The sequence below is a fragment of the Pleurodeles waltl genome, chromosome 10, assembly GCF_031143425.1.
Source record: "Pleurodeles waltl isolate 20211129_DDA chromosome 10, aPleWal1.hap1.20221129, whole genome shotgun sequence".
In the NCBI taxonomy this organism is placed as follows: domain Eukaryota; kingdom Metazoa; phylum Chordata; class Amphibia; order Caudata; family Salamandridae; genus Pleurodeles; species Pleurodeles waltl.
This window is the reverse complement of record NC_090449.1, coordinates 915,079,385-915,099,885: the sequence shown is the minus strand read 5'-3', so window position 1 is coordinate 915,099,885 and position 20,501 is coordinate 915,079,385. Positions and strand designations below refer to the sequence as shown.

The following is a 20,501-nucleotide window of genomic DNA, read 5'->3' as shown; positions in this document are numbered from 1 at the left end:
ACCTAGCTATAACAGCATAAACCAGGGAGGTTGGCAGCAGCCAGACCTTAGAGAATGTCACTATTGCCACAGAATATGTCACATGACCAAAAGATACCAGCTTAAGGCATATCACGAACAGAGGTCTATGAGCCTGGGTCAGTCTCCGCAAAATCTCCATCCACAAAACCAAGCCGAGGGAAACTCAAATGCACCTTAAAATCATCTGTAAGGAAGTGAGTCCACTGCTACACCATCACAACAGGGATCAGGTAGTTGGACAAACATGTGGCAACAGCAGCTACAGATAGGGAACAACAAGGATCCGGGCCACAACACGGCAGGTACTTGTTTGGGGAAACAATGCTTTCACACTAACGCAGAACCCAAATGTGCAGTAAGTTAACACCCCAAATGCGAAGCATCCATTTCACACACACACCTCAAAATATGCCGTACTAAAACTCTAAAGAAGGACAAGTGAGACAACATTAGGTATTCAAGCCATAACTTGCAATCTGGGAAGCTCAGAGCTTCCAGGGAGGCTTCCAGCCAAATGAAAGCCCCCTTTTTAGTTCCAAAACAAAGCTGTCCTCTAGTGTCAGGAGCCAGGTTTCCCGTCCACTTGGGATAGAGAATTCCCCATAACCTTCACAGCACACGCACAAGGTCTGACAGATTGCGAATCACTGCATAGCACCGACCCAGTAAAAGGGGTAGGGGGTTCACCAGAACAAGCAGCCATCACAGTCCATTACCATGATTTGGACAAATGTCAATAAGTTCTTGGCCTTGCACTGGACTCTCCATGCAGCAATATTTTTAACTCCTCCTTTCCTTTAAAGTTTTCCAAGTAACAGGTTGGAACTGCAGGTCCAAATATCTTGGGAAAGATGTGATCTGAGGGGGATATGGGTGCTGGGGAAAAAGGGAGTCCGAAAAGATGCATCACAGCTCCGAGCAGAATAGAATGTGGAAATATGCTCACCCCTGTGTCAGGCCTACCATGCAGCCGACACATAAGACCTTACACACACACTGGCTGGAGGCAGCAAGAGTCCTTATGATGAACACCTCAATATCAGAGGCACAATGGAGCAGCAGAACAACTCTCTGGCCCCCTCCAGTTCACGACAATTAAGATAAAACATCACGTGAAGATCTAGAGAAGCACCCAAAGATCAGAAAAAGAAGCCCAAAAGTAGCCCAAAAGAAGCCCCTAGAAAAACGGTGTAGTCAAGACACCTGGTGCCACTAGGGGTCACATTGCATGCCACATGCTGGGACTAGAGGGGTATACACGTGACCTCAGGGCACGTTACGATCACCAACCAATGCTCAGTTGCGACACGCCTCCCCTTAATGCATCATCCTGTGGGTCAAAGATCACTACCTGCACTATGATGATGTTTTTACTGTGCCATGTGTATTTTTGGTAATAATGATTGTTGGAAATTGCCGTTCTGCAGGGTCACCCCCAAACCTTTTGCCTTCCTTTTTCTGACCTCGTTTTTGCTGGCTTTAGGACTCTGCGCACTTTACCACTGCTAATCTGTGCTAAAGTGCATAAGCTTCCTCCTTAAAACATGGTGACATTGGCTCATACCCATTTGGATTATTTAATTTACTTGTAAGTCCCTAGTCAAGTGCACTACATGTGCCCAGGGCCTGTAAATTTAATACTACTAGTGGGCTTCAGCACTGATTATGCCTCCCTCATAAGTAGCCCCTTAACCATGTCTCAGGCCTGCCTCTGCAGTGCCTGTGTGTGCAGTTTCACTGCCACTTCGACTTGCCACTTAAAAGTACTTACCAAGCCTTAAACCCCCCTTTTTCTACATATAGGACACCCCTAAGGTAGGCCCCAGCTAGCCCATAGGGCAGGGTGCTATGTAGGTTAAAGGCAGGACATGAACATGTGTGTTCTATATGTCCTGGTAGTGTAAAACCCCTAAATTCATTTTACACTGCTGTGAGGCCTGCTCCTTTCATAGAATAGCATTAGGGCTACCCTCATATACTGTTTGAGTGGTAGATCCTGATCTGAAAGGAGTAGCCGGGTCATATTTAGAATGGCCAAAATGGTGATACAAAATCCTGCTTAATGGTGAAGTTGGATTTTATATTAATATTTTAGAAATGCTACTTTTAGAAAGTGAGCATTTCTCTACCCTCAAATCCTTCTGTGCCTTGCAATCCACGTCTGGCTAGGTTTATTTGACAGCTTCCTTGTGCATTCACTCAGACACCCCAAACACAGGATGCTCAGTCACACTTGCACACATCTGCATATTGAATAGGTCTTCCTGGGATGGGAGGGTGGAGGGCCTGACACTTACATGTCAAAGGACAGTAGCCTGCCCTCACACAAAGGACTGCCACAACCCCTACTGAGACCTTGGCAGACAGGCTGGAACTAAAAGGGGACCTTGTGCACTTCTAAGCCACTCTTTGAAGTCTACCCCACTTCAAAGGCACATTTGGGTATTTAAGCAGGGTCTCTGACCCTACCAACTTAGACACTTCTGAGGTAGACACTTCTACTTCACAGACACTTCCTGGAGAAGAAACCCTGAACCAGAACCTGCAATCTGCCAAGAACAAAATAACTCACCTGGACTTCTTTTCTGAGAAGGACTGCTGCCTTGCTGTTGCCCTGCTGCCTTGCTGCTCTCTGGCTGTGCTGAGAAGTGCTCCCCAAGGGCTTGGATAGAGCTTGCCTCCTGTTCTCTGAAGTCTCAGCACCAAAAATACTTAATTCCTGCAAAAGAACTCCTTGTGTGGTGAAAATCGACTCACAGCCTGCAAGAAACAATGTACAGCCTGCATTGCGGTGAGAAAATCACTGCACGCCGAACTAGAACAACGCAGCCTGACTTCGCAAGGAGAAGCACCAACGTTGTGACCAGAAATTCAACGCACGGCCCACTGGACTGACGTAAAGCTGAGCCGGAATGACGCAGCCCAACTTCCTGAGAGGAATCGACGCAGCACCTGCCATGCAGCAGAAATTTCCACGCATCACCCACCGGATCGACGCAGCCCCTGTGACTTCATCCTGCATGGCCGGGATTTTGACGCATCGTCCCTCGGGCGTCCAAAAACCCCACAGCCCTAAGAGGATCCCAGTGTAGGTGCCAGAAATCTACACAAGGCCTGCCTTGTGTGAAAACTCAATGATGCATCGTCTGTGTGCGCTGGAAAAATCGACGGACACCTCCCCGTTTTTCATGCAACTCCTCCTCTGCGGTCCCTTGCGGAGAATTTGAACACAAACCGGGTATTTTGTGCTTGCAAGAGACACTTGTTGCTTTTTAAAAACTAAAGACTCTTTATATAATTTTCTAAGTGATATTTCAATGTGTACTTATTGAATCTTGATCGTTTTGTCCTGCATCTTACCAGATAAATATTATATATTTTTCTAAACACTGTGTGGTGTATTTTTGTGGTGTTCTACTGTGTTATTGCTTGATTTATTGCCCAAATACTTTACACATTGCCTTCTAAGTTAAGCCTGACTGCTCAGTGCCAAGCTACCAGAGGGTCGGCACAGGATAATTTGAATTGTGTGTGATTTACCCTGACGAGAGTGAGGGTCCTTGCTTGGACAGAGGGTAACCTGACTGCCAACCAAAGACCCCATTTCTAACAATGATGACAACCTGAATACTGCTTGTGTTGCAGAATACCAGTAATCTATGTGCTTCATCTGACTTCTGCTTGTGTTGCATAATAACCAGTAACCTATGTGTTTTATATGACTACTGCTGGCTTTTGCAGAGTACTAGTAGCTGTGTGATGTTCTGACAACTGCTTGTGTAGCAGCATATTACGGATACATGTTGTGTTTAGTCTAATGATGTTTTGTGCAATACAGGTTATTTTTACATAACTGGATGTTGTGTTTCCTTTGTGGTGCTTTTATTGTGTCACATGTGTGTGTGTCGTGCAAATGCTTTACACATTGCCTCTGGGATAAGCCTGACTGCTTGTGCCAAGCTACCAAGTGGGTGAGCAGGGGTTATCGTGGGTGTGCAACTCCCTCGCACTGACTAGAGGGGGTGGGTTCTGCCTGTATTAGGTGCATACCCTAACCAACCAGAAAGGCCATTTCAAACATGTTCCATAGTCACTAACCTCAGATTGGTGTCTCTAAAAGCATATTGGACTGAGTTAACAGTGAGTGTAAATGTAAGACCCAGATACACTACAAAGATCATTTACAAATATAGGGAGCCACAATGAACAAATAATATGATCCCTAGTAACTTATATATAAATTGTATTGTGAACAACAACCAAAGTTCAATAGACAGCTCAATTATTAAGTGTTCTGGTACAGACACAGTTCAAGTGAAATAGTGAAAAAATTATAAAGTGCACAAAGAATTATATATAGTTGGCATTTGACGCAAGGAGACAAATTAATCGGAATCCAGACATGTAATAATTCGGGACTGCAAGAAGTCAAATATTAAATGAGTGACTAAGGACAGGAAATGTTGATATTTCGATCCCCAATATCTGAAATGAAATGATTCATTCTCAGCAAAATTAGAGGTAGCAGTCTCTCTTGCTTACATGTAGGAAATTGATTATATATCTTTGAATTACAGTGGGTGGAACTGGTTGTTGAATGTATCAGAGGCTGAAACTCAAAGTGTATCACTTGTGCATGGCTCGCTAGTGCCTCTGTAGTCTTGTCAAAACACATCTGGTGGACTGGAGGGAAAGGTCAGGCACATAAACATCCAGGTTCCCTTTTTCTTCAGACCATCCATGCCTTGATAGAACATGCTAGATCTTATGGTCATTTTGCTTAAATCATAATGTGGAATGCTTTCCTTCTCTTATATATGTATGTTTAGGTCTAGTCTGGGTCCATTAGCCTGGTGTCTTTCTAGTTGTGTCTCTAAAAACATTGACCTTACTTATATTGTTATGTCTGACTAATCCAAACTTTAAGTGGGGGCCATATTATATGTATTTTCTACCCAGTGCCCCACGTCAGTGCTCATGCCCACCCTCCAAATGCACATTGGTGGAGGAGTTCCCCACAGAGAAAAATGTTTTGGAAATGGGGCCAAATGGTGCATTGTTCCAGCCCATTTTGACAGTTAATGATGACAACATTATACACTTTATTTAGAGGCATTTCTGAAGAGGCATACTGTTGTTGTGAACAGAGGTTATTTGTGAGAGGTCAGATTTGTGTTACGTTTGAGTTAACAGTGTGGTGTAGTAATTTCCTGTCCTTCCCATTGCATATGACCCTATGGCCTTTATTTCTGCACACATAGCACCAAGGCTTTTGCTGTTTTATTCTCACCCCCAGAAGAGTATTGTGGACCTGATGAGGAGTCTATTCTTTTGTCTTTGTCCCCACCCTTGTCCTGAGGTCTTTCTTCTTGTCATTGTCACCCCCTGTATGAGCTTTTCTGCTCACCCTTGTTCTGGCTCATTTGTCTCCCTTCTTTCCCAATTCATGGGGAGAGGTCAGATCTGAGTCTACCAAGTATTTGTGCAACAAGTCAGACACAGTTATTTAAAATATGCTCTCTAAGCAACAGATTGTACAAGCCCTCATAATCAGTCACTTTGCTGCCATGTAACCAGCCTTCTAAAGCTTTAACAGAACAGTCTACAAAGTCAACCCAATCCTGTAAGCCCTTTTTTCTGGTCTCCCTGAACTTGATCCTATACAGTTCAGTGATGGGACCAAAACCTTCCAAAAGAGCTGTTTTTAAAATTCTGTAGTTGCCTGCATCCTCTTCTTTGACAGTGAGAAGTCTATCCCTCCCCTTGTCAGAGAAGGACAAACAAAGAATAGCAGCCCACTGCCTTTGAGGGACCCTCTGAACTTTACAGGCCCTCTCAAGTGCAGCAAGCCACTTGTAGATATTATCCCCTACCTTGTATGAGGGAACAATTTTGTGCAAGTTTCTGAAATCAATGGAATCCTCCCTGACTCTGTAATCCCTGAAACTGCTGATGCTGCCACCATGGGGCACTAACCCCAACCCCCGCCTTTCCCTCTCCACTGCCAAGGACTCCCTATCTAGGGCTAGCTGTTGTTGCTGCAGCCTCAGCCTGGCCTTCTCCAATCTCAGCTTTCTAAGCTCCCTATCTATGGAGTCATCACTCACGAAGTCCGTGAAAATGGTCCTGGAGGTTGTGGAGGCACCCCTGCTAGTGCAGGGGTGCCTTACACACAGGTGCTCTGCACCCTGCCCTCAGAGATGTAAGGCCTGCTGTAGTGGTGACTTATAAGTCACCTGGTGCAGTGAAATTGGCAGTGAAAGGGTGCATGCACCTTTTCACGCAGGCTGCAATGGTAGTCCTTCAGAAGCCCTCACATGGGTTCCGTACAGGTGGCAAAATATATGCTGCAACCCATAGGGATCCCCTGGTGCCCCAATGCTGTGGATGCCTAGGTACCATATACTAGGGACTTATAAGGGGGCACCAGTATGCCAATTGTGGGTAAAATACTGTGTTAACAGTATGTGACAACCAAATGTAAGGGAGAGAGCATAACTGCTGGGGTCCTGGTTAGCAGGATCACAGTAGACACAGTCAAACACACTGACAAACAGGCCGAAAGTGGGGGTAACCAAGCTAGAAAGAGGCTACTTTTCTACACTACATCAGGAATCCATTGCTAGGAAAGAAAATCTGAATAGGCTTGGTGCAATCGCACCACCCTGACGGCGATGGAGTAATTTTAACCAGCAGAGGAGCCCCTCGTGTGGACAGAGGTGAGCCGCTTACATGACAAAAACACACTGTCAACTAGGACAGAGTATCAGCAGGCCCACATCTAAAGAGGGTGAGGGGAATCTCTCAACTTGGTGGAGTTCTTGACAACACCACTACACGGAGACAATGAGAGGCCTGCCAAGATCTAAATAGGGCTCTCTGTAAGAATTAGCCAACAACGGTGCAATGTGCAATGCTCTAAGTGGACACTCCTGGTCTTGGTATGTAGAACATATTAAACCAAATGCTATTCTACTTTAGCCAGCACCTCTTTCTGATGAAAGAGAAACAATAACTTGTATCTTAGTACTTTGTGAAAGACACACTCCTTACATTCCCGCAAAATGTAATCGAGACCTATGTAAAGAACATTCTTGCTTAGCACGAATCTTTCATGAAAAAACATTAGCAATAGTTTCCTTCTTCAGGAAAAAAAAAAAACAACACCACCCTTTTACTGGTATGTTCAGTCATTGGCATTCAAAAAAGTTGTCCCTTATCTCAAGCACAATTACATCACATAGCTATCTCTCATACAGCAAAAACCTCAGTTTAAGTAAAGAGTGACAAATGGAAACACACCACTATGAAAGAAACCACACAGTGAAAAACAGTGACAAAGATAAAAATAACATTGCAAGAGAGCACAGAAGTGAAAATAGCTTAAGCCTTTTGTTTCACATACCCATCCTGCTCTACTGTTGATTTTAAATGCCTTTAGACTCCTGAACACACTAAGGGGCATATTTATACTCTGTTTACACCAAATTAGCGTCATTTTTTTTGTTTTTACTCTAATTCGGTGCAAAACGAACTCCATATCTATACTTTGGCGCTAGACCCCAGTAAAAGTCATTTTTGGGAAGTGAAAACCTACCTTGCATTAGTGAGATGCAAGGTAGGCGTTCCCATGCAAAATATGACTCTATGGCCTTAACTCCATATTTATACTCCCATGCAAAAATGGTGCATAGGAGGGAGGAGGGGTCAAAAAGTGGGGCAAAGCTTGCTTTGCCCCATTTTTTAACGCCTGGGTCAGGGCAGGCGTTAGGGGACCTGTGGGCCTATTTCCATGGTGGTGCACTCCCCAGGCCCGAGGGACACCCCCCACACCAGAGGAACTGCGGAGGATGGGGAACCCCATCCCAGGTAAGTATAGGTAAGTATTGCATTTTATTTTTTAACGTGCCATAGGGGGCCGAGAAATGGGCCTCCCTATATGGCACTGAGTGCAATGGCCATGCCCAGGGGACCCTGGTCCCCTGTGCTGGCCATTTGGGTGGTGGACATGACTCTTGTCTTTTCTAAGACAGGAGTCATATGGTATGAATGGTTTTGCGTCAGAAAATGATTCTAGGCAGGTCAGAGCCATTTTTTTTACTCTAACCTGCCTAACGTCATTTTTTGGTGCAAAACCCACTTCTTCCATAGCGCCAGCCCCACCGACTAATTTATTTTATTTTACGCTAGCCCACCCTTTACACCGGCTTGCACCATTCCATAAATATGGTGCCTGGCCGGTGCACAGAAATGGTGCAAGCCGGTGCTGAACCTTTTTGGTGCAAAACTCCATTAGTGTAGTTTTGCACCAAAAAGCATAAATCAGGGCCTAATTTTCCAGAAATGCCAGGTAGCCTGTCCTCAAGGCCTCATCCCTAACTGCCCTGGATAAACACAATGGGCCAATTTCACAAAGATAAACTTAGACCAAAAGTCCAAGTTTAGACCAAAAGTCTAAGGCCCATATTTATACTTTTTGACGCACAACTGCGCCATCGCAGTTGTGCGTCAAAAATTTTACCGCCGGCTAACGCCATTCCAAAGCGCCATGCGGGCGCCTTATTTATTGAATTACGTTAGCCGGCGCTGCGGACTGGTGTGTGTCAAAAATAATGACTCACACCAGGCAGCGCCGGCGTAGGGGAAAATGGAGGTTGGGCGTCAAAAAATGGGGCAAGTCAGGTCTGAGGCAAAATTCAGGCCTCAACCCGATTTGCGCCATTTTTTTTGACGCCCAACCTCCATTGACATGACTCCTGTCTTAGCAAAGACAGGAGTCATGCCCCTTGCCCAATGGCCATACCCAGGGGACTTATGTCCCCTGGGCATGGTCATTGGGCATAGTGGCATGTAGGGGGGCCCAAATCAGGCCCCCCTATGCCACAAAAAAAAAAAAGAATAAAAATACTTACCCCGACTTACCTCAACTTCCCTGGGGTGGGTCTCTCCATCCTTGGGTGTCCTCCTGGGGTGGGCAAGGGTGGCAGGGGGTGTCCCTGGGGGCATGGGAGGGCACCTCTGGGATCCTTCTGAGCCCACAGGTCCCTTAACGCCTGCCCTGACCCAGGTGTTAAAAAACGGCGCCCATCAGGCTGAGCGCCGTTTTTTAAGGCCTGCCCCCTCCTGTGCGTCAAAATGACGTCAGAGTATAAATATGGGGCACAGGTCTTAAAGCCATTTTTTGGAAGGGAACGCCTACCTTGCATATAATTAACGCAAGGATGGTTCCCCCTTCCAGAAAATGACGCACATGGTGGAACTTTGACGCCCGCGGGGTCGGACGTCAAAGTATAAATATGGGGCAGGGTTTGCGCCGATTGTGCGTCAAACATTTTGACGCACATTCAGCGCAAACAGAGTATAAATATGCCCCCAACTTTACTACAAGTAAAGTTAGACCTTAAGGTCCATATTTATACTTTTTTAGCGCCACATGTGCACCGCATTTTGACACAAAAGTGGCACAAACTTACAAAATACAATTGTATTTGGCGCAAATGCAATGCTAAAAAAGTATAAATATAGGCCTAAGTCTCAACTAAGACTTTTGGTCTAAACTTAAACTTTTGGTCTAAGCTTACCTTTGTGAATCGGGCCCAATAATAGCACTAGGCATGTCCTTCAGGGGAACGATATCCATCAGTGAGAAGAACTGTAGTTAAACAAGTTTTCTCTCTCTCTATTAGTTTTTTTTTACAGAAAAAAGTTACAATTTGAGATGTTGAAGCATAATTCTCCAATTGAACTACAGCAAAAACACATATATATGTAATTTGCCTACCAAAAACTACATTAGTCTTTTCCTAATTACATGTTGCTTGTCTTTATGTCATTTTATTTTAGATATCAACAGAAGCTGTGGAAAACATAAGAACTGTGGCTTCGTTAACTCGAGAAGATGCCTTCTATGAAAAATATGCAGCAAGTCTGAAGAAGCCATACAGGTTATTTGCCAATAATGTTGCTGATGCAATCGTTTTCATTGACTGCAATACCATGAACACATTTTGTTGCTCATAAGATATGGCAGCTAAATATTAATGTTATACCAAATTAAATAGTTCAGAATTAACGTTGTTTACGGCAGGAGTTAGGTATGTCACAAGATGAGTTATACCTAAGAAAAGCAATTTTACAGGTCATCACCGAATTTAATTTAGAAAGTTATGGAGCGATTAAGAACGGTTCTGGTGAATTGTTTGCTGTGCTATCTGAACTCTTGTATTTCTTGTGAAATTACCTAGATTTCATCTTGTTTAACACATTGGATGTAGGTTCGCTAGTGTCCATTTAAATCAAGGATCTGTTCATGATCACCTCTTCTACTGAACACATAAATTCATCGTAACTTTTCCTGTCTTAGCATCCCAGTATTTTATTTCTTTCCATGAATCTTTACTCGCACCCCTTTCTTGTCCGCACTGCTATCTGTAGAAGAAAGGTCAGCCTCCCATTTGCTCCTCACTACTCGGCCTTACACTTTTTGAATTCTAAACTTTCCATGCTACCCAGCTCTCATCCTCTGAGCTCTCACATTACCATCGGATCAAAACGTGGCTGGTGATCTGCTTGTGTGCCCCTGAAGGTCCCCCTGAAACTTACCCACTGTCATGTCTGCTGCCAGTCGGACAGGTATATACGGCAATCAGGCAGTGCCCGATGGGCTGGTCTGGCAGGTCAGTTTGTTGTCCATTTTTGTTCTTTCTGGGACTGTTTTATGGACTGCTGGGCGGTTTTCACTGTTAATTTCCCTTTTAGTAAACCAAACATTACCTCTAGCAAGCTCAAATCCATGCTGTCGTGTATACCACAGCATGCTTTCACAAGTTCAAGCTTCCCAAATTTGCTAACATGGGCCACTATTTTTTTAAATTTGATTCACTAGTGAGGTCCACATTTATTTTTGGGCCTCGGCCTATTTGCTGTCTCAGTCCGACCCTTGCTGGTGCTACTTTCTTTTCAATTGAATGTATCAAACGTTAATCACATAATTCCTCCTGTCCCTTATACAATTCAACATGCTGTTCTTCTTTTTAACTTCTGCCACCAGACTCTTCCTATGTACCCTGGTATGATGCTGTTGCTTCTGCATCCCCTCAAATGAGTTTTTTCCAATAATCCAAGGTCCATGAGATGACAGTGATGGTGTTTTCCTGCAGACTTGCACTAATTGCCAGCATCTAACACACTGACAATGCGATAGTTCATCAGCCTCATTAAAAAAGAAAATACATTTATTAGGTTTTTGGTGTATAACAAATAACACAGTAGAAATCACACACATGCCTTCGTACATCAATAGGCAGCAATATAGTATTGATTCATGTATAGTTTTCCTGTTTCAGCCAACAGTAATGAAGGGGCTAAATCGGTGAAGTAAAGGGGTATATAGGGCAGGGAATCGGGTGGGAGGAAGGTCACTGTACAGAAGTCAGTGATAAGGAGAAACCGGTTGGTAATGCTGCATTGCAGATTGGTGTTATTAGAGTGCTACAGTGCATTGTAGTTATAGGTGGTCCTTCCAAGTCTGGCGGGCGGCGGGAACCGCCATTTGGCCGCCACGCGGCCAAAATAGCGCTGCCGGCATTCCGACCTTCCCGCTGGGCCGGCGGGCGCTAACCATGTTAGCGCCCGCCCGCCCAGCGGGAAGGAGGCCTGCAACACAGAAGCCGGCTCCGAATGGAGCCGGCGGTGTTGCGGGCGTGCGACAGGTGCAGTTGCACCCGTCGCGCTTTTCACTGTCTGCTAGGCAGACAGTGAAAAGCTTCATGGGGCCCTGGTAGGGGGCCCCTGCACTGCCCATGCCCGTGGCATGGGCAGTGCAGGGGCCCCCAGGGGCCCCAGGACGCCTGTTACCACCAGCCTCTTCCTGGCGGTGAAAACCATCAGAAACAGGCTGGCGGTAATGGGGGCAGAATCCCCATCGCAGCGCTGCTTGCAGCGCTGCCATGGTGGATTCGCCCAGCCGGGGCAAAAACGGCGGGAAACCGCCGGACCCGGTTTTCTGACCGCGGCTTTACCGCCGCGGTCAGAATGGGCTTGGAAGCACCGCCAGCCTGTTGGCGGTGCTTCCGTCATTCGCGACCCTGGCGGTCTTGGACCGCCAGGGTCAGAATGTCCCCCATAGTCTTACAGGTGTGCAGTCAGCAGAGTTTGGAGATGTGCTATCACTGCTTAGGGGATTCAAGGTGGCTCCATCAGTTCTTTGCCCTTCCCCCACCACATAGGTCAAAAAGATATATTGGCCCATATTTATACTTTTTTAGCGCCACATTTGCAACGCTTTTTGACGCAAAAACGGCACAAACTTACAAAATACAATTGTATTTTGCAAGTTTGCACTGCTTTTCCATCAAAAAATGACGCAAATGCGGCGCTAAAAAAGTATAAATATTGGCCTTTGTGTGAAGATGTTGTGGAGTGAAATGTTGATATTCTAGCTGTGACATACAATACAATTGTATTTTGTAAGTTTGCGACGCTTTTGCATAAAAAAATGACAGCAATGCGTTGCAATAAAAGTATAAATCAGGGCCATAGTCTATTAGTGATTTCCATATAGAAGTCTATTTGCTGTAATGTGGCTGTGATTTGTTCCATGGCCAGGATGTGCCACATCCTGTGGAACCATAGTTTTGTGTGGGGGATATTCAGTTTTTTCCAGTTGTAGGAAAGTCCTTTTTTTTTGCCTGATCACCCCCACTCTTTCTGGATAGGTACTGGTGGTTACTGACTCTTGGCTGTGCCCTGGGTACTGCTTACCAGTCCCAGGGCCAGTGCTCTGTGTAAAATGGATATGCAAATTAGGCTAATTATAATTGGCTAAGTTAACCTACCTATAAGTCCCTAGTATATGGTAGGGCATGTAGGTTTAGGGACCACAGCATAGGTGGTGCACACCTAGGTGCATTGCTGAGGTGCCCAGTGTCATTTTAAAAGCCAGCCTGCCTTGCTGGCTGCTTTTAAATTAAAGTTATATGCAAATTCGACTTTGGAATTAAAGGTACTTCCAAAGTTTTAAACTACCTTATTTTTACATATAAGTCACCCCTAAGGTGTGCCCTATGTGCCCCTAGGGCTGGGTGCCATGTAACTATAAGCAGGGACTTTATAAAAATAGATTTATAAGCCCTGGTGAGGTAAAAACAGCCAAATTCGTTTTTCCCTCATTGAAGTAAATGGCCTTCATAGGCTAGAATGGGCAGACTTTATTTTACATTTTAAAGTCTCCTTAAATGTTACATACCAAGAATTTGGTATCAAATTGATTGTTATAATAAATCCCACAACTTCCAGTTGTTGGATTTAATATAACTAGTGCAGGTAAAAAGTTTAGACTTTACCTAAAAAGTTGCCAATTTCAGCTCTGCATTGTTTTTGCTGCTGTGCTCTGATTGGCCAGCCTGCAGCAGCTTCTGCCAGGCCACTTTTATGAGGTGTGAAGTGGCCTGGCTTTACACAAAGGAATGTGCTTGGGGGAGAGAATCTCCCCTCAGCAGATGGGGAAGCAGGAAGGGGGAGGGCTGCCAAACTGGTCTTCAAAGGCAGAGAAGGACATCTGGAGCACCCAGCAACACCCCCACATCCTGCAACCCCAGACAGCTAGGTGCCCCCTTGATTAGATTAGGAGAGGGCAGGAGAGGGGTGTGTTTATGATTTTTAGCCACACCAGTGGGTGGGCTCAGCCAGATCTCTCCTCTAAAAATCAGATTCATCCATTTTGGATTTTTAGAGACTATTGCCTTCTGGGATGGATTTTTGCCACACTTCCCAGGAAGTGGTCATCACAGGGGGACGACCCTGTCCCTGATTGGAGGACCAGGGCCCCCCTGCTTTTCACCCAGGAGCAAGGATAAAACTGGCAGACCTGCACCCACGCCTCAGATCCCCTCCAGAATTCAACAAGAAAGGAACTACAAGAAGAAGAAGGACTGCCCTGCTGGACCCCTGGCCTGCACCTGGACCCTGCACTCAGAAAGACTGCACCAGCTGCACACTTGGGCTTCACCACAAGAAGGACTTTGCCTGGCTTCCACTGGTTCAAGGAGGGACTCCCTGTTTGCTACAGGTGAAAAATTGCTAACCAGAGTCCCCTGCACCAACTCCTGAAAAAGTGACCAGCTGACCACTGCCCAGTGGCCAAAAAGGAGTTTGCGCCAGGTGCACTCTGGGAGTTGAAGTCCGCACTTCCCAAGGACCATCACAGAACTTCTGGACCCTTGGGGTGAGCTGTGGACCCCAAAAGAACCTTAAAAGAACATCTGGGTGAAGCCCCAGAAGTTTGGAAAAGATTGGAGAAATTTTAGAAAAAAGCTCCATAAAGTGACCGACTCGACGCGGAAATTCTAGCCGGCTTGCCTCAACCGCGACCCGGCCTGACTTCGTGGTTCGTCCCGGTCAAGAAAAACATCCGAAAAAGAGACTAAGTCCGAACGTAAAAAGTTGACCGGGACCTTCCAGCCATCGTATCCGAGAAGGGCTCCACGGACGTCGGATCAAGATCCAGGTTTACCCCGGTCGAAGGATTTTCATCTCGAAAAAACGACTAAGTCCGAAGGTAGAAATCACCACCGAGGAAACCGACTTCGCGTATCCGGACAAGGGCTCCAGGAGGTCGGATACAACTGGCAGGTTCGTCCCGGTGAAGAAAAACTTCAAAATAAAGACTAAGTCAGAAGGTAACTTTTTAACCGAGGCTTCCCGCGACCTGTATCCGAGCAGGGCTCCATCGCGGTCGGCCTGAAAGTTTGACCTTGTCCCGGTCCTGGTGCAACCAGATGACCCGATTGGCGCTTTTTGTTTCTATGCGCTAGAAAATAATAATACTTTAAAAATTCATATCTCCGGTTCCCCTGAACCGATTTTAATCGTTTTTGTGTCATTTTAAAGATAAAAATATAAGCTATTTTTATAAATTGGTTTTGGATTTTTAAACTGTTTCCTGTGTTTTATTTAATTACTGTTTTGTGATATTTGAATGCTTTACACTTTGTCTCCTAAGTTAAGCCTTGACGCTCGATGCTAAGCTACCAAGGGTAGAGCTGGGATTAATTTACTGAGACCTAACTGTACTTTTGTGGAGGTTTGTGGCTTGTTGCTAGGTGTAGGTACCTACCTGCCCTACCAATAACCCATTTTCCAACATAATTGGAAGCAGCGACGGGATCCTGTACTTGTGTTCAATATCACGTTACAGTTTTAGATAAAACAAATTAAAAATCCTTTAAATTGTCCTAGTGCAAAAATTGTTTTGAATTTTTAATTTTAATTTTTTTTTTAAATTAATTTGGATTAATTTCAATTATTGAATTTTTGTAATTTTTCTAAATTCCTGTTACCAATTTTTGCAAAAAGTTTTTTGTTGACACAAAACTAGGGAACCATGGAGCTTGATCTGGCTAGCCTACCCACACTGACAGTAGTCCAGCTTAGGGGGTTGTGTATTGAGAGGGGGTTGCCTGCAACCACTAATCTCAGGAAAGAAATCCTGATTAATTCCCTGACAGCATGGGCTGAGGCCCAAGAGGTAGAGACAGAGGAAGCTCCAGAGGAGGAACCAAAAGAAGATGATGCTAACTCTAACCATTCAGGGGAGGAAAGGCATCAGACCCCAAGTGAGGAAGAGGAGGAACGGTCCTCACTGGACACAGTCACTAGGGGTAGACCCAAAGCTAGTGGTAGGAAGAGGGTCCTTTCAGGAGGAGAGAACCCATCCATCAGGGAGAGAGAGCTGGAAGCCCAGCTAGCCTACATAGCTTTGGAGGCAGATAAGCTTGCCCTAGAAAAAAAGAAGTGGGCAAGCAAAGAAAAAAAAGATGGAAGCAGCGAGAAAGAAACTGAGGTGTCCCTGGGTGGGGGTTTTGCCCCCAGATTACCCAAAGGGGTGGTTCCTGCCTATGTAGAGGGGGATGACATCGATAAGTGGCTGGGGGCCTTTGAGAGGGCCCTCCAGATGAGGAAAGTCAAGCCTCAGTACTGGGGTTCACTCCTTTGGGAGTTAGTTCCCAACTCTGGGAGGGATAGGCTCCTAACCATGAGTGGGGAGGATGCAGACTCATACCCCAGTATGAAGAGATGCTTGACTAAAAAGTTTGGTCTAACCCCAGAGCAGTATAGGCTTAAGTTTAGGGACACCCAAAAGACAAGCACCCAGTCCTGGGTGGACTTTGTGGACATTTCAGTGAAAGCACTGGAGGGCTGGATACAGGGCAACAGGGTAAGTACCTTTGAGGGGCTGTACAATTTGATTATGAGGGAGCACCTTCTAACTAATTGTGTCCAAGAGAGGCTCCGCCAGTATCTAGTAGACTCTAGGTTGACCAACCCCAGAGAGCTGGGGGAGGCAGCAGATGACTGGTTAAGAACTAGAGTTAACCAGAGACCCCCAGGGGGTGATCAGAAAAAGGGAGGACATGGTTCTTCTCAGGGGAAGAACCAGGGGAAAGATAACAAAAAACCCAAAGAGTCCTCACAAGAGTCCCCAAAAACTTCTCAGGGAGGGGGAGCCCCGAGCCAATTCACTTCTAAAGGGAAAGGGTATCAGGGAAAGAATTTTGATCCTGCTAAAGCAGGAAGGTTTCAGGAGCTTGCTAAGGCCGGCAAGTGTTTTGACTGTTATCAGCCAGGACATAAAAGAGGAGATGCTATCTGCACCAAGAAGCCCCCCACTGGTGGGCAATCCCAGGGGATTGCTAGTGTAGGGTTGGGGGTGGAAGTTGGCCCAGGGGTGGAATCAGGGTACACTGAAGTCACCTTAGTATCCGTGGGTGGGGTGGACATTGCAACTATGGCCACCTTACCTCCCATCATGCAGAGGTATAGGCAGAGGCCTAAAGTCAATGGGACTGAAGTGGAAGCTCTGAGAGATACAGGAGCCAGTGTGACAATGGTCACAGAAAAGCTGGTTTCTCCAGAGCAGGTCTTACCTGGTGTCTTCCACCAGGTGACTTATGCAGATAGCAGAACCAAACTCCATCCCATGGCTATGGTGAGTCTGGAATGGGGAGGTGTGACTGGCCCTAAAAAAGTAGCTGTAGCTCCTGCCCTCCCAGTAGAGTGTCTACTGGGAAATGATCTTGAAGCATCTGAATGGTCAGAAGTGGAGAGAAGGGTCCATGCAAAGATGCTGGATCTCCCTGAATGGGTGTGTGCTGTGACTAGGTCACAGGCAGCACAACAGGGAAATGCTGGACACTTGGACCCTGGAACAATGGGCCAAGCCTCCAAGAAAAAGAGAAAGAGCACTGGGTCTGGCTTGCCAGCCCCAACAAGTACAGAGGGTCAGGAAGAATCCAACCCTGAGGGGGAGGATCTGAACTCTGAGGGAGGGACACCTTCCCTGCAAACTCTGCCTGACTTGGCAGAACTGCAAGGGGCAGGTGGGCCCACCAGAGAAGATTTGTGCCAGGGACAAAGAGAGTGTCCCACTCTTGAGGGCCTGAGGCAGACTGCTGCCAGGCAAGAACAAGGGGATACCAGTGGTACCCACAAGGTTTACTGGGAGGATGGAGTTCTCTACACTGAGGCTAGGACCCTCAAAGAAGGGGCTACTAGGAGAGTAGTGGTCCCCCAAAAGTATAGAGAATTCCTCCTTACCTTAAGCCATGATATCCCCTTAGCTGGTCATTTGGGACAGACCAAGACCTGGAACAGGCTGGTCAACCATTTTTTTTGGCCAGAAATGTCCGAAAAAGTCAAGGAGTTTTGCAGCTCCTGTGTCACCTGTCAAGCCAGTGGCAAGACAGGGGGCAAGTCAAAGGCTCCCTTAATTCCACTGCCAGTTGTTGGGACTCCCTTTGAGAGGGTGGGGATTGACATTGTTGGTCCCCTAGACCCACCAACTGCTTCAGGTAACAGGTACATTGTGGTGGTAGTGGACCATGCCACCAGGTACCCTGAGGCAATACCCCTCCGGACAATCACTGCACCCACAGTGGCTAGGGCCCTACTTGGTGTGTTCACCAGAGTGGGATTCCCAAAGGAGGTGGTCTCAGATAGGGGCACAAACTTTATGTCAGCCTATCTGAAAGCCATGTGGGAGGAGTGTGGTGTTACTTATAAGTTCAGCACACCCTACCATCCACAGACCAATGGTCTAGTGGAAAGATTCAATAAGACCCTGAAGGGCATGATCATGGGTTTGTCTGACAAACTCAGGAGGAGATGGGATGTCCTCCTCCCATGCCTGCTGTTTGCCTACAGGGAGGTGCCACAGAAGGGGGTTGGATTCAGCCCCTTTGAGTTACTGTTTGGGCACCCTGTAAGAGGCCCATTGTGCTTGGTGAGAGAGTCTTGGGAAAAGCCTCTCAAGGAAGCCAAGGAGAATGTGCTGGATTATGTACTAGGCCTGCGGTCTCGCATGGCTGAGTATATGAAGAAGGCAAGCAGGAACCTGGAGGCCAGTCAGGAGCTCATGAAGCTCTGGCATGATCAAAAGGCTACCATGCCTGAGTATCACCCAGGACAGTTGGTGTGGGTTTTGGAGCCCATGGCTCCTAGGGCACTACAGGCCAAATGGACTGGGCCCTATCCAATCCTAGAAAAAAAAGGTGAGGTCACCTACTTGGTGGACCTTGGCACCCCCAGGAATCCTCACAGGATCCTGCATGTTAATAGGATGAAACCCCACCAGGACAGGGCAGACATGACCATGCTGATGGTCACTGATGAAGGGAAGGAGGAGGAGGGTGAACCTCTGCCAGACCTCCTGTCCTCAAAGGAAAAAGATGGGTCAGTGGAGGGAGTGGTACTCTCTCCCAAACTGACAGATCAGCAACAACAAGACTGTAAGCAAGTCTTGGGACAGTTTGCTAGTCTGTTCTCCCTGACCCCTGGACTCACCAATTGGTGTGTCCATGATGTTGACACTGGTGACAGCTTGCCTGTCAAGAACAAGCTGTACAGGCTGTCTGACCAGGTCAAGGCCAACATCAAAGCTGAAGTGGCTAAGATGTTGGATCTGAAGGTAATTGAGCACTCTGATAGTCCTTGGTCCAGTCCAGTGGTACTGGTGCCCAAAGCTAGTCCCCAAGGTGGGAAGAAAGAATTAAGATTCTGTGTGGACTACAGAGGTCTAAATGCAGTCACTAGGACTGACGCTCACCCCATACCTAGAGCTGATGAGCTCATTGACAGGTTGGGGGCTGCCAAATTCCTGAGCACATTTGATCTGACCTCAGGATATTGGCAGATTGCCTTAAGTCCAAGAGCCAAGGAGAGGTCAGCATTTTCCACACCAGAGGGCCACTTTCAGTTCAAGGTGATGCCCTTTGGGATGAAAAATGCTCCTGCCACCTTCCAACGGTTGGTGAATAGAGTCCTATCTGGGTTGGAATCTTTTAGTGCAGCTTATCTAGATGATATAGCTGTATTTAGTTCCACCTGGAGGGACCACCTGGTCCACCTGAAGGAAGTGCTTCAGGCCCTGCTTCAAGCAGGCCTGACTATCAAGGCAAGCAAGTGCCAAATAGGGCAAAGTTCTGTTGTGTACCTGGGCCACCTTGTTGGTGGAGGCCATGTACAACCTCTCCAGCCCAAGATCCAGACTATCCTGGATTGGGAGGCTCCAAAAACCCAGACTCAGGTCAGGGCCTTTCTTGGCCTGACTGGGTATTACAGGAGGTTTGTTCAGAATTTTGGGACCATAGTGGCCCCTCTGACTGAGCTTACCTCCAAGAAACAACCCAAGAAGGTCATTTGGACCCCAGAGTGTCAAAAAGCTTTTGACACCCTAAAACAGGCTATGTGTTCAGCACCAGTGTTACTGGCCCCTGACTATAGCAAGGAGTTTGTAGTGCAAACAGATGCTTCAGAGGAAGGGATTGGGGCAGTGTTAGCACAAGTTAATGAAGAGGGCCATGATCACCCAGTTGCCTTCATCAGCAGGCGACTACTCCCCAGAGAGAAGAAATGGAGTGCCATTGAGAGGGAGGCCTTTGCTGTGGTTTGGTCCCTGAAGAAGTTGAGGCCTTACTTGTTTGGCACTCACTTCCGTGTACAAACTGACCACAGACCTCTCAGATGGTTGATGCAGATGAGGGGGGAGAACCCAAAACTGTTAAGGTGGTCCATTTCCCTACAGGGGATGGACTTCACAGTGGAGCACAGACCTGGGACTGCTCATGCCAATGCAGATGGCCTTTCCAGGTTTTTCCACTTAGCTGATGAGGACTACCAGGGTGTAGGTTAGTACCCATCACCTTTCATCTGGGGGGGGGCAGTGTAGGAAAGTCCTTTTTTTTTGCCTGATCACCCCCACTCTTTCTGGATAGGTACTGGTGGTTACTGACTCTTGGCTGTGCCCTGGGTACTGCTTACCAGTCCCAGGGCCAGTGCTCTGTGTAAAATGGATATGCAAATTAGGCTAATTATAATTGGCTAAGTTAACCTACCTATAAGTCCCTAGTATATGGTAGGGCATGTAGGTTTAGGGACCACAGCATAGGTGGTGCACACCTAGGTGCATTGCTGAGGTGCCCAGT

The 20,501-nt window shown here is 46.6% G+C and overlaps 1 protein-coding gene across 3 annotated transcripts in view; it reads left to right on the top strand.

The window, feature by feature from the left end:
* The window catches only part of LOC138262023 (ATP-dependent translocase ABCB1-like), a 935,493-nt gene that overhangs the window by 614,656 nt on the left and 300,336 nt on the right, over window positions 1–20,501 (top strand). For all 3 annotated transcript variants that reach the window (XM_069211682.1, XM_069211683.1, XM_069211684.1), the window contains one exon: window positions 9,865–9,965. In XM_069211682.1, the coding sequence (XP_069067783.1) occupies window positions 9,865–9,965 (101 nt within the window). The remainder of the gene's footprint in view (window positions 1–9,864; window positions 9,966–20,501) is intronic.